This window comes from Mytilinidion resinicola (assembly GCF_010093595.1).
Source record: "Mytilinidion resinicola strain CBS 304.34 unplaced genomic scaffold BDZ99scaffold_18, whole genome shotgun sequence".
NCBI lineage: Eukaryota > Fungi > Ascomycota > Dothideomycetes > Mytilinidiales > Mytilinidiaceae > Mytilinidion > Mytilinidion resinicola.
In genome coordinates this window covers 1,002,142-1,014,681 of record NW_022985454.1, presented here as the reverse complement: position 1 = coordinate 1,014,681, position 12,540 = coordinate 1,002,142, and the positions used below count along the sequence as shown (strand labels likewise).

The 12,540-nt window shown below is 54.9% G+C and overlaps 5 protein-coding genes across 5 annotated transcripts; 3 read left to right on the top strand and 2 right to left on the bottom strand.

Annotated features, from left to right (window-relative positions):
- Positions 1-13: 13 nt before the first annotated feature.
- BDZ99DRAFT_466679 (ribonuclease H-like protein) lies at positions 14-1,153 on the top strand. The gene is made up of 2 exons (XM_033720837.1): positions 14-983; positions 1,055-1,153. Exon 1 carries the CDS (start codon positions 114-116, stop codon positions 891-893), a length of 780 nt encoding a protein of 259 aa, XP_033572726.1. The 5' UTR covers positions 14-113; the 3' UTR covers positions 894-983; positions 1,055-1,153.
- A 655-nt stretch (positions 1,154-1,808) lies between these two features.
- Positions 1,809-2,527, top strand: BDZ99DRAFT_110924 (uncharacterized protein). Its single transcript, XM_033712410.1, has one exon. It carries the CDS (start codon positions 1,897-1,899, stop codon positions 2,428-2,430), a length of 534 nt encoding a protein of 177 aa, XP_033572725.1. The 5' UTR covers positions 1,809-1,896; the 3' UTR covers positions 2,431-2,527.
- Positions 2,528-4,646: 2,119 nt separating this feature from the next.
- BDZ99DRAFT_574624 (aromatic prenyltransferase) lies at positions 4,647-6,768 on the bottom strand (the record flags this gene model as incomplete). Its single annotated transcript, XM_033728396.1, has 3 exons — positions 4,647-6,296; positions 6,530-6,560; positions 6,611-6,768. 3 exons carry the CDS (start codon positions 6,766-6,768, stop codon positions 4,647-4,649), a joined length of 1,839 nt encoding a protein of 612 aa, XP_033572724.1.
- A 478-nt stretch (positions 6,769-7,246) lies between these two features.
- On the bottom strand, positions 7,247-9,158 carry BDZ99DRAFT_424162 (uncharacterized protein). The gene is made up of 3 exons (XM_033717049.1): positions 8,712-9,158; positions 8,502-8,633; positions 7,247-8,446 (listed from the first exon to the last, which is right to left on the bottom strand). Exons 1-3 carry the CDS (start codon positions 8,976-8,978, stop codon positions 7,514-7,516), a joined length of 1,332 nt encoding a protein of 443 aa, XP_033572723.1. The 5' UTR covers positions 8,979-9,158; the 3' UTR covers positions 7,247-7,513.
- Positions 9,159-10,078: 920 nt separating this feature from the next.
- Positions 10,079-12,313, top strand: BDZ99DRAFT_110870 (mitochondrial ATPase). The gene is made up of 4 exons (XM_033712409.1): positions 10,079-10,422; positions 10,480-10,563; positions 10,622-11,069; positions 11,153-12,313. Exons 1-4 carry the CDS (start codon positions 10,194-10,196, stop codon positions 12,036-12,038), a joined length of 1,647 nt encoding a protein of 548 aa, XP_033572722.1. The 5' UTR covers positions 10,079-10,193; the 3' UTR covers positions 12,039-12,313.
- The last annotated feature ends 227 nt before the right edge of the window (positions 12,314-12,540 follow it).

Here is a 12,540-nt window from a genome sequence, read left to right as displayed (position 1 = left end):
TCTTCGTTTGCGGCACTGTTTCATCGCAATCCAGCTCTATCTTCACGAGTTTCGTGTTATCATCAGACCTGGTGCAAATCGCGGTTTTCGAACGTCCTCACCTTGTTCATGTAATGGAGGTTTCATTAAGGGCGCTTCCTCTCGCCCAGGTATCTGCTGGCTGGCATATACTGGACTTCAGAAACCTGACTGGTCCTCCACTGCCAGGATACCCTCTCAAGAAAGGCAAAGCTTTCCTTCCGCTATCTTCGAACGATACCCCTCGAAGTCTGTTTGCTCACACCGCGTTTGAACACCAAATTTCCTTCCGCCACCCTCTCAACACTCACCGCCTTGTCCGTCGCACCAACGCGCGAGAGATGTTCATCTACACCGATGGTTCCTGTTACGGCCACAAGGATCGCGACGGTATCTCGCAGCGTCGCGGCGGCTGCGCATTTGTCTTCAAACCAGCACCATACAACCTGGAGGAGAAGAGCTGTAGCTTCCGTCTGGAACGACTGGGTCCAACCGGCATCGAATATCCGCAGACAAGCAATCGCGCCAAGCTCCGGGCCGTGATTGCGGCACTACAGTTCCGTGTTTGGCGGGGAGAGTACTTCAAGAGTATTGTTATTGGCACCGATTCGGAATACGTCGTGCTCGGCATCACGGATCGAATTGAGACTTGGGCGCAGAGTGAGTGGCAGACGTTTGGAGGGATCACGGTCAACAACAAGGACCTGTGGAAGCTTCTTCTAGTGGAGATCAACAAGCTTGCGAAGGATGGATGCGAAGTCCATTTCTGGCTGCTACCGATAGATCTCAACGAAGAGGCGGATTGGTTGGCTAAAGAAGCAACAGCTGAGCCTGATGTTCCGAAGTTTTTGAAGTACTTCGGAGCGTTGGTTTGAACGTCTCGGCACTTTCGCTATGTTGAAATTGAATGAAGCAAGGATTGAGAGGCGAGAGAACGTGCTCATGGTCTCCGTCATTCCATTACAGTATGTACTCTTGTCACTCTATTTTCAAGTCAAAGCCTTTAGGGTGTTGGTGGACTGATCCGTACGGAAAGACGGCGCAATCGCTGCACTGTATTCTCGACAGCACAGCTTGAGGTTTGTATTCTTCATAATGAAATTGACCGCTGTAAACAGGAGCAGCTTCGATGGCATGGTCATAAATGAAGTGCATATATCATTTCTGTATGCACGTGAAGTAGGATGAATGCTGCTGTAAACCGCGCTATTTCAGCCGGCGCCGGTAGACCCATTCTGCCTTTCTTGGTAGCTGGCGTAGGAAGGGAGAATCAGTGAGGGAGACATGAGTTGTATTGAGGTTCTAGCGAGTGGCTATATAGTTGGAAGACGGTAGGAGTGGAACATGGTGAAACAAGGAGAAGTGACAGGAGCGTAGCAGCAGCGTAGCAGTAGCGTTCTAGTACAGTATCAAATACACTAGTTCTTACGCACTAGGGGGTGCATCCAGCTGCCATTTCTTATCAACTCTAAACGTCTTTCACCACCTTTCATCCCACACCGCAACCAGCCAGCTCTAACTAACGGCCTTGGCCTTGTCTGAAATGGATCTCCCTTCCCCAGTGGCATCGGCTACTGCCCCCGATTGCTTCAATCCAACGCCCTTTGCTAATTATTTTTCGCTTGGCATTGTTAGCCCCCGGCCGCTCGAGCTGACGTTTCTCTGCAGGGCTGAGGACGCCTGGCCATCAAAGATCCTCTAAGCTTTGTCCCACGGCTGGAAGTGGCTTTGCGGGTAGCAGTTATTTCGCCATGTCAGTTTTCAGCTCTGAGGAGGCTTTGTGCCAAATGGCAAGGCTAAGTACATATATTTCTGTGCCATCTCATTTATTTTCTCAATCGTCGCGTCTCAACTTGCCATTGAAGAGTCAATTCAACTATGATGTATCGGTTTTCTACGGCTGTTGTGCTAAGCAGCGCGCTCAGCGCGAATGCGAAGACCTTTCTTGAGGCAATTGGCGCTTATCCGCAACTATCCAACTTTACGACCTTCGTCAAAACGAACAAAGCAATTTTCCCCTTCAGCGCAGACTCTCCACTCACAGTGCTGGTACCCGATGATAATGCCTTTGCGAACTACAAAAAAACCTACGGCGTTGAGGTCACCTCCCTCCCACCCGCCGACCTCGCACCCCTCTTCTCCTCCCACCTCCTCGTAGGAGCGCTCAACGGAGACAACTTCACAAACCCGGCGGGTACAACATGCCCAACCCTCCTCACCTCGCCGCAATACAGCAATCGAACCGCCAGTGGCACCCTACCCGCCCAAGATCGGCAGCGCATCCAAGAGCTCCGGCCAAGTCCTCTTCATCTCCTCCGCCTCCTCCTCCAGCAGCCCCAAACTCCTCGTCCGCCGCGGCAGCTACGGCCCCAACCCCGTGAAATCCGGCCCTTGACGCCTCCGTCCACATGACCCTCGTCACCGACGGCGGCCTTCGACGGCGGCAACCTTCCACATCCTCGACGGCATCCTCACCCTGCCCGCCCCGTGCTCCGCGACCATCCGCCACGCGAAACTCTCACCGCGCTCGACAACGCTATCAACCGCACGGGTAATCTGGCCCACCCTCGACCATTCGCCGAACATCACCTGCCCCGGCCCCACCAATGCCGCGTTCAGCGCGCCTGGGAACGCGGATGCAACGCGCAATGTGTCTGCGCTGGCGGATACGCTGCGCTTCCATACGGTGGGGCGCAGCCGCTGCATTCGAGTTTCTTGGCGGACGGGATGGAGGTTGCGACGCCGAGGAATGCTACGGTTAGGGTGGCGGGTTCAGGGGAAGGATAGCTATTTCAATAACGCGCGAAGGTTGTGGATGCGAATGTGCGGTGAGTTGCTCGAGCTCGTTGATAATGCGAGATAGGTAGCTGATTGTTGCAGGGCGAATAATGGCCGCATGCATGTTCTGGATCGTTGTGATGCTGCCGCTTGATCAGGTGAGCCTGTCGAGCTCGCCGACGGCGTCAACGCCCCTCGCCGAATGGCTCTGCGAAGGCTGATGCGAGTTCGACCGGTGCTGCGGCGTTCGAGACCCTGAAAGCGAGTGGTTGGAGTCTGCTAACCCTCTTAGGAGTATTGGTGTTCTGGATGTGAAGGATGCGGAATGACGCTTTGATAGCGTAACTAGCGTAGGCAGTAATCCGGCCGTCGAAGTACAAGGCCCCGGAATGGATTGGATTGGGCTGGTTAAAAACGCAGATTGATTGCACGGGTTGATAACAGTTAAGTCGATTCATTCAGTGCATGGGTGATTCGCCACCGCTCTAAGCTTAATCATGTGCCTACACGTGTGCAGCGCGTGACAGGCCCCTGTGGTAAGGTATAAATCCTTCCGTCTACTCCCTAGAGGCCAGCGTTCTTTCATGGAGGTCTCGCTAGGAGACGGGGGGTGGGGGATCAACAGAGGATATGAAGAGTATCGATGGTGGGTAGGAGGGAGGTGTGTGCAAACCCCGCCGTACAAGTTCTAATGGAAGGAGGAAGAGGAGGTGGGTCGAAAAGTACCAACTACCACAAATCATGGAGTGGTGCTGGGAGGTCAGAGATCAAACCTTTACGAGATCTGGGTGAATGGGAGGAGGTGGGTCTGAACTGGACCACTCCATCTCATTGATGGAGTTGCGTCCGCTGGAGAGATGGGTCACGTGACTAGGTGGTGATGGTGGGAACCTTGATGGTGTGTTGAAGGACTATCTTATCAACCGCACGATATGCGCACTCAGCGGTATGAAAAGGGGCATCAAGACACACAGTACGGAGCGAGTTTGGAGGAGATTCAACGGGACATCTCAAGCCTGAATCATAGGGCGACCACCAGCGATAAGTATCCAATTCTTCAAACGATTATCAGCACCCAGCACCACTACAATACGACATCGAGCTTACCATCCTCCCCTTAAACTCCAGCACGGCAGCCCCCCTAAGTACGCCGACAACCAGCTGCAATCCATTCGCGGCGAAACCCACCATTTCCAGCCGGCTCGAGAAGCCCATCATCATCTTCAAGGCGAAGTCCCTACCACACACATGAAACTCTCGCCGTAAGGTTTTTGATCCCCTCCACACTCCAAACCACCATGGGTTTGTTTTCCACCCGATTTCGAGCAGCCAGGCTTCCAGGCACTATGCAGCCGTGTCGACACTGTGGTTTGATCAACCAACCCGAACCCGAATCCTCCTATGACCTAAAAACCCCGGATCAATTTTGCAATTTATACCCACCCGCTCAGAAGAAGTCAACCACACACGTGATCGACTCAATATAGTGCCCAACCACTGCAATTCTCTCACTACATAGTAAAGACCTCATAAAATCGCAAATAAACAAAAGAGTTTTTGAAATGATGTTTATTGGATCTACCTTTTAGCAGAAAAGCCTAACCATGCTGTGACAATCATGTAAAGCGAAAGAACAGTTCCAGCCCCCAAAGTCCCCCTCTAACCATACGAGACGAGAACCATACCACCGCAAAACGAACAGCACAGAGAGCCCATCAGAATCTCAACCCCGATACCCATAATCCACAAACCCATTACTCTCTTACCCTCTCTCTGGTTCGTGTCTGGACAGATGGTTGACCACACGCTCCCCTTCCCCTCTCCCCCCCTCTCTCTCTATTCAAACCACTCTACTCCACCACCCCAACCCCCGGGCTATAATACACCGTCACATACGCGCCCCTTGCCTCGGTCCACGCAAACGACACATAACAATGCCTGCCCGCCTTGCCCAGCTGCCCCTCAAACATGGCCTCAAACTCGAGCGCATACCTCACCGCATGCGTGTCCCACCCAAAGCGACGAAAAATCCGCGTCAGGTTCTCCGCCACAACCCTGTCATTGCGCACATAGGCCCACACGGGGACGTAGAACTTGACCTCGGGCTCCGGCGCGCCAGGCATGAGTTCGTAGCTCGCAACGATGCCGGCGTGATGGTGCATGAGCAGCGGGCGAGTCAGGAGAGTGTCCGGGTCTTCGTCCTCGGCATCGAGGAGGAGGGGAAGGATGGAGCGGAGCACCTCAAGGCCCTCGGCGGTGGTCTTGGAGCACAGGCGGCCGCCGAGGGTGTACATGTCGCAGATGTTCGTCATGCTGACGGCGACGCCGATGCCGGGCTTGACGTAGGCCTTGACGCGGGCGGTGGCGGGGCAGGTGCAGTCGATGGCAATCATCTGGACGCTGCACTTGCGAGATTCCGGAAGCGATGACATGTAGGCTGTCAGGATGGAGAAGGCGGGACCGAGGGTGTCGGCGGAAGGGGCGCGCGCGATGGCATCGAAGGCGATGTTCTGCGGGGTTGAGGATCCGAGGAGAGATTTCATGCGAGGAATGAAGTAGGCCTTGACACCGATGGAGGGTTTGGTGCGGTGTAGGTCGAAGGCGAGTTGGCATTGGGGGGGCATGCGCTCGGGGGGGACATCTATGGTAGAAGCGGCGGAGGGCGGGACCCAGAACTCGTTGGCGAAGTGGTTGAAGAGCGTGCTATCGATAGTGGTCGCGAGCGGGGACGAGGCGAAGATCTCATCGAAGAGCTTGCGGCCTTGGTGTTGACCGAAGGGGTCTTGGGGTAGGCCGGCGAAGGGGCCGCGAGGCTCGATGGTGAAGCGGACGCTGAGGCCGGACTTTGAGATGTTCAGGCTTGGCTCGAGGGTGCACCTGTCGTGAGTGATTTTGGGGGGAGCCGGTTGCTTGCCGCTGTGGGAGCCAAGAGATGGAAGAATGAACTTGGCAATGAATGCAAGGTATGCATATTTGAGATAGTCTGGGTATTGTGCTTTGATCATAAGGTTCTCGATGATGGGAGTGAGGCCGTTCCACCAGTATTCCTGGCTTGAATTCTGGAAACCGAGGCCCATGGCAATGGCATCTCTGACAGGAATACGGTCCACTAGCTTCCTAGTGCTGATACGCTGGGCGAAGACAGCAGAGTCTCCATCATCGATGACGCCGAGAACCCTGGATCCAATGTGTTTGACAAGCTCAATGGTTGAGTTGCCTGGAGGGGTGGCATCACGAACTTTGGGCCTCATTGCAGCGCAGGCTGGCCTCGCTGAAGCATTGTCCGTCTTTGGAGTATCCTCGGCTGGAAACTTCTCGAAAGTGTAGTCTGGGAGGGAAGAATCTACGCGAGGTCGCGCAATGAGCTCATGGCCTTTGACTGCTGGTTGAGGGCCCATGACGTTGGGGCTGTCTGAAGGTCCGTCAACGGCGGGAATGCTGGCAAAGTTCTCGTTCGGATCGGGTATGTTGGTGTTGTAGGAAGGATCTGATTCGACTCCCTGACGGCTATCAGTACCAGGGGGACGCATTTCTGAAATGAATCTCGCTGCAGCTTGCACCAAGGGGCGTCTTGGGAAGGAGAGACAAACACCGGAAAGGTGTTACTATCGTGCAGGTAAGGGCAAGAGGTGATAGGTACGCCAGGAGATATATTTGAGAGAGGATCCTAGTCCACAGGAAACTTCTAGGGTGGGCGGGGTTCGGCAAGCATATGCGAAGAAACAGAACTTACAGGAGACTCCTGGCGCAGAGCCTTCGACGAACTAGACGATGGTAAGACTTCGAAAGAGAGAGAAGATGCGATGACTCTTACAGGAACCTCTTGAGCCTCGTGCCAGTCTGCAGGCCCTTGGGGACAGGCAGCTCGGAACGACGATGGCGGAGGCTCAATCGGGAGGCCTTGCCTAACTCGTCTGCTCCGTCGCTGGGCGAGGGCGAGGCCGACTTGCGATTCCACCAAGGCGAAGTCATCTTCGCGGGAAGTTCGTGGGGAGGCTGCGAGGTTTGCGTTGGATACGTCATACGCTGCTGTGCTCTTTCGGTGAATGCCGTTGAGGTATGTGGTCAGAATAGACGTCACCGCGGGCAGGGCAAGACGAAGTTAGGACGCCTGGATGGCCGCGAAGCAGTGCACGGCGCAGATGTGCGAAGAGGTGCAGTGTGGAGGGGGCACGGAAGCAAGATGAGAGAGGCGGAAAGGATGGCAGGCCACGACAAGTTGGAAAGTGCGAGGCGTGCTGTGCTGTGAGGAAGGAACGGCTGCTCTCCACGGCAACTGCTCCCGAAGGAGACGTCAGATGGCTTCACGTCTACCACTATGCAGGCAATGCGACACGACGAAATACTGGTTCAGAAGCGTTCTCCAGGCGTCGCGTTATACATCTGGCGGTTTCCAGGCGACTAGCGTTGAGTTCGTAGCAGACATAAATCGGCATAGCTAAGTCCATCAGCGCAACTTTTGCATGTGTGCCCGTCAGTTGGCCTATCGGTCGCCGTTCAGCAATGAGAAGAGAATCGTGATTCTACAGTGCACACCAAGTTCTGAAATGTGGGCCATGACGTCCAAGTCTATAGCGTTAGGCCGTAATGCAGAAGCCTACCAGAGGAGTATCGTACAGTAGGAAATTAGCCCGACCCAACCAAGCAAGCCCCGGAACCATCCGATGACGCCTGGTAACAGACCAACTTAGCTCCCCCTGGTACAAAACAAGGGAAGTCAAGTCTCTCTGACGACCTTGTCAACCGCCTCGGCGAAGTAGTCAATGTTCTTTGTATTCAATCCAGCCATCGAAATTCGGCCGTTCTTAGTCATATAGACGTGAGCTTCCCCGCGAATCTTCAAGACTTGCTTCTCGGTAAGGCCGGTGTAGCTGAACATCCCAATCTGATCGGTGATGTGGTTCCAGGTTCCGGGGGTGCCCATCTCCTCAAGCTTACTTCGCAGGTGATTCCGCATCTCGATAATGCGGCCGGACATGGTACGAAGATCCTCTTCCCATTGCGCGAAAAGGGCCTGGTCATTGAGAATAGCCGATGCAACGCGCGCACCATAGGCAGGGGGGTTGCTGATTTCCGAGCGCTGGATAATTGCAAGTTGGGATGCAATTCGGGAAATTGTTGACTCAGCATCCGAGGATGCGCCCGTCACGAAATGGAAGTTGCCGGCACGCTCTCCATAGAGTCCCAAGTTCTTGGAGTAACTCTGGGCAATGCAGAGCTCGAAGCCCTGCTCGATAAAGTATCGAATCGCCCATGCGTCTTTGTTCAGGTCGCCAGATGCAAAGCCTTGGTATGCGGAATCGAAGAAGGGGAAGAGCTTCTTTTCCTTCATAACCCTGCTGATCTCCTTCCATTGCTCTTGTGTAGGGTCTACTCCTGTGGGGTTGTGTGCACATGAGTGGAGGAGTATTATGCTGCCCTCTGCGGCCTTGCCAATTGTGTCCAGCATTCCCTCGAAGTCAAGGCCCTTGGTCTGGGCTGAGAAGTATGGGTATGTGGCGATTGGGATGTGGACGTTGGTGAAGATCTGGTGGTGGTTGACCCAGGTTGGATCCGAGAAGTAGGCGGTACGGCCGGCGTAGAATTTGGAGAGGAAGAGGGCTCCCAGATGCACGGCACCTGTTCCAGAGACGGTCTGGACGGTGCAGACCTGGGGAAACACACTATCAGCCCTGGCCGCCTTGCGGATCAAGCGGCAGACTCACCCGTTTCTCCCTAATAGCGGGGCTGTCTGCACCCAGTACCAACTTCTGCGAGGCATTTGTGAAGTTGGCAAGGCCGGCAATCGGGAGGTATTCATGGTTGAAGTCGGGGTCGGTCCGAAGCGCCTCATCGGCCTGACTCAAGACGTGTCAGCAGAACTCAACCCAGGCAGCTCAGGACGCTCATCCAAGCTGAAGCAAGCTCTAGCGCACCTTCTTGACGACGGGCAGAACCCAGGGCTTCGCGTTGTTGTCTCTGTAAGCTCCAATACCGAGATCAACCTTCTTGTCAAAGGTGTCGTTGCGGTACGCGGCCATCAAGCCGAAGAGAGGGTCTTCGGGCGCGTGCGGCACGACATCGGCGTCGAAGTGTGTGGAGGCCATTGGAGATAGCTGTGAGGAGAGCTGAGAGAGTCGCAGTTTAGAGGAGTCAGAGGAGTGGGACGGGGGTGCGCTGGTCGGATAGGTGTGCTGAGACATTGTTTTGTACGCCGCCAAGTCCCCCGTACAAACTGCGATCGCCCCGTGCCAACGTAAGTCGGACTAAGTCCCGCTAGATGGCGTGTCTGAAGCTGGCCAGGTTTGGGAGCTGCCGGCGGAAAGGAACGCAAACGTAAAAGACGGGGTAATGGGGTAATGGGGTAAGGGAAGAAGTTGTAGTCAGAGTAGTCTGGCGCCTGTATGGCCGCCACGCTGAGGACTGAAGGGCCCATCTAAAGGCTCCAAGCTGGGCAGGGTCTCGGACGCCGGCCGAGGCATCGCGACAGATGAGGTCAAGAGGCTGGGTGGCTGGCAACGTCCCTGGCCGCCACGTCCTCATGGGCGCCGGTGCTCTGAGGCCGTTCACCATCTCGCGAGGTCAAAAGAAGCGCCGCCTCCTGCGTGAAAGCGGGGACCACGTGGGGTTCTCTTCCAGGTTGTCGTTCTGGCGCGATCTTCACTGCAGGCCTTCGGTGCGGTTGTTTTCTTTTGATGCGCTGAATAATATCCACCAACTTGCTGGAGTACTAGCAACACATGTCTCTGCGCCGCACGTGCGACGAATACTGAGAGCAATATCTGAGAGCAATATACATGAGGCATTTTCACATGTAAGACAGTGCATCCTGCTGACCTCCATGCGCTGACATTCGGGCGTTCGTGTTCTGATGTGCAATTCTGGCTGATGCCGTCTGCGGTAATTCGGTGGGACTACTCCGATTTCCAATAGTTGGCATTTCCACGCATCGTAAGATTTTGGGGTTTTGAAGCACTTCGAGGAGTGGCCCCCAAGAGTCCTCAGAAAAATAGGTAAGATTCCCCGATTATCCTGGAGAAGACAGCCATGACGGCCCGGTATGGCACCTTCTGCACCCCGCGCTCGCACTTCTCTCCGCTGCCGTCCATCTTCTGGACCCGGTCATCGAGAGCCCGTACCTGACCCGCCGAATGACTTCGTGTGGAGTCGACAGACGTGAAGAGCATACGACAGGTGCAGGATGCTCCATCCAATCAGAGAGACGCGGGACCAAAAAGCCGAGGGAGGTTGCCGAACTCGCTCCCGCAAGATTTCATTCCGAAGTCACCACCACGTTCGTCACGTCTTGTAAATAATTGCATGCATTATTTTGCCTCACAATCCCGTTTACGTGTCATGATACCCTGGTAGCATCCCTTGTGAACCTCCTTGCTTTGTCGCGCTTTTCTCACCCCACCATGGCCTCGACCGACGCCCTCCAAGGCTTTCGAGTCCTCCTACGAGCCGCCCACCGTTCGCAGAGGACTTACGAGCGTCGGAGGACACTATGTTCGAGTTGTGTGAGAATTTCGCGCCTGGAGACACGTCGTTGGGCTCCTACCGTGCCTGGGAGTGGCTTGCAGAGGAGGACGCTGCCCAGAGTATTTGCCCCCACTGCGTGGAGGGGACTCGCAACGTCACCGCAGAGTGCGTGTCTTGCGAATGCCACATTATAGGAAAGTGCCTCGCTAAGTATCCTTGCAGGAAACACCAAGTCATGGGGGCCCGTGGCCGAGTACAATGACCGCGTTGAGTCTGGACGGTTGAAGGAGGACGAGCACCAACGAGGTACGCCTTGCTTTCATGTATCCACAACATAGGGCCCAGAAGTAATATAGCCTTTCAGGAATCGTTCAAAACCTCGAGGACCTCCACGAGATGCTCTCCAAATACAGCCCACCCAAAGTGGTCCATCCGACCATCGAGTCGCTTCAACCGAAGAAGTCGTTCTTCGGTTCCTTATTCTCCTCATCTCCGACACAAATCAAGCTCCCGCCTATATCAGATCTCCTACCAAAAGGCCTATACATGTACGGTGATGTCGGGAGTGGAAAGACTATGCTCATGGACCTCTTCTATGATACCCTACCTCCGAACATCAAAGCGAAAACGAGGATACACTTTCTCAACTTCATGCAGGGTGTCCACAGGGAGGTGCATAAAGTTCACATGAAGTACGGGAACGAGTTTGACGCGATCCCATTCGTAGCAGCGGATATTGCCAGCAAGAGCAGCGTATTGTGTTTTGATGAATTTCAATGTACGGACGTAGCTGATGCTATGATACTGAGGCGGTACGCTATTATCATCTCACATTCTACTTTCGACGACTTTCGGTACTCTTAGCCAAATTGAGAAATGATACTAACTCCCCCAGTCTCATCGAATCCCTCATGTCACACGGCGTCGTTCTCGTAACAACTTCCAACCGCCACCCAGACGACCTTTACAAAAACGGCATCCAACGCGAGAGCTTCATCCCCGCAATCAACCTGCTCAAATCCCGCCTTCGCGTCCTAAACCTTGACTCGGAAACCGACTACCGCCGCATCCCCCGCCCACCCTCAGGCGTATACCACCACCCTCTCGACGCGGCCGCGAAAACGCACGCGGAGCGCTGGTTCCGCTTTCTCGGCGATCTTGAAAACGACCCTCCTCACCACGCCGTGCATCAAGTATGGGGCCGCGACATCGAAGTCGCCAAAGCCAGCGGGAAAGCCGCCATGTTCACCTTCGACCAGATCATTCGACGTGCCACAGGCGCCGCCGACTACCTCGAGCTGATGCGGCACTACGAGGCCTTCATCGTTACCGACGTCCCGGGGATGGACACGCGGAGCCGAGATCTAGCACGGCGTTTCATCACCTTCATCGACGCCGTCTACGAGTCCCGCGCCAAGCTCGTCCTCACCACCGCCGTGCCCCTGTCCGAGCTCTTCCTCAGCCACAACGAGCTCGATGACGCGATGAAGGGCGGGCAGTCTGATGGCTCCATCCCGAAAAGTGATGAGAACGAGGACGTGAGTGATGTCATGCGACACTTGATGGATGATCTGGGGATGAACATGAGTATGCTCAAGAACTCGTCGCTGTTCTCCGGAGATGAAGAACGCTTTGCATTTGCAAGAGCCCTGAGTCGGCTAAGTGAGATGGGGGGACGGGAGTGGGTGGAGAGAGGAATGGGGTTGGAGAACAAAGGGGGCCTGAAGGAGAAGGAGGGGTGGGATCGCGTGAGGAGTCGCTGGCGGGAGGATACGCTGTAGATCTGCCATTGGATGTTCATAGGGGAAAAAGAGGGCGACGGAACGGGTTACGCTGCATGTGATAGCGTTTAAGCGGCGTGTGTGGCATTTGAGGGCGTTCGCGGAATAAAGCGCGTCATGTGGTGGCATTTTGGCATATGATTGCGTGGGGATTGGGCAGCATATTCGTAGCGGTGAGTCGGGCAATATGAATCGGCTCTTCTTCAGGGGCTTCGAGCCGTTGGTGCTGTCATCACATGTCGGACTCCTGACACACGCTGCGCCGGGTTGGCTAGTTCTGCTCCTGTTTTCGTGGTAAGTAGTACATCATTTCATACCTCGTGCTCATCGGTGGCTTTCGGACAGCGGATTTACTTCTTCAAACTCATCAATTAGCTACTTCCCTCCTCTCACCCCCGTATCCTCCCTCACCGCAACATCAATGCCACCCACATACCCCCCTTTTCACCCTTTCCTCCCCGTCTCCGCCCGTCTCCATCCCATCCGCAAACCCCAATTGGCC

What these genes read in the sequence shown, in the direction of transcription:
- BDZ99DRAFT_110870 (XM_033712409.1), top strand. Translation starts at nt 10,194, where the DNA reads ATGGCCTCGACCGACGCCCTCCAAGGCTTTCGAGTCCTCCTACGAGCC. An exon ending in ACTCGCAACGTCACCGCAGA is followed by an intron (nt 10,423 to 10,479) that starts GTGCGTGTCTTG and finishes GTATCCTTGCAG; the next exon opens with GAAACACCAAGTCATGGGGG. An exon ending in GGAGGACGAGCACCAACGAG is followed by an intron (nt 10,564 to 10,621) that starts GTACGCCTTGCT and finishes ATAGCCTTTCAG; the next exon opens with GAATCGTTCAAAACCTCGAG.
- BDZ99DRAFT_424162 (XM_033717049.1), bottom strand. Translation starts at nt 8,978, where the DNA reads ATGTCTCAGCACACCTATCCGACCAGCGCACCCCCGTCCCACTCCTCT. An exon ending in TTCTGCCCGTCGTCAAGAAG is followed by an intron (nt 8,634 to 8,711) that starts GTGCGCTAGAGC and finishes GTCTTGAGTCAG; the next exon opens with GCCGATGAGGCGCTTCGGAC. An exon ending in CCGCTATTAGGGAGAAACGG is followed by an intron (nt 8,447 to 8,501) that starts GTGAGTCTGCCG and finishes GTGTTTCCCCAG; the next exon opens with GTCTGCACCGTCCAGACCGT.
- BDZ99DRAFT_110924 (XM_033712410.1), top strand. Translation starts at nt 1,897, where the DNA reads ATGATGTATCGGTTTTCTACGGCTGTTGTGCTAAGCAGCGCGCTCAGC.
- BDZ99DRAFT_466679 (XM_033720837.1), top strand. Translation starts at nt 114, where the DNA reads ATGGAGGTTTCATTAAGGGCGCTTCCTCTCGCCCAGGTATCTGCTGGC.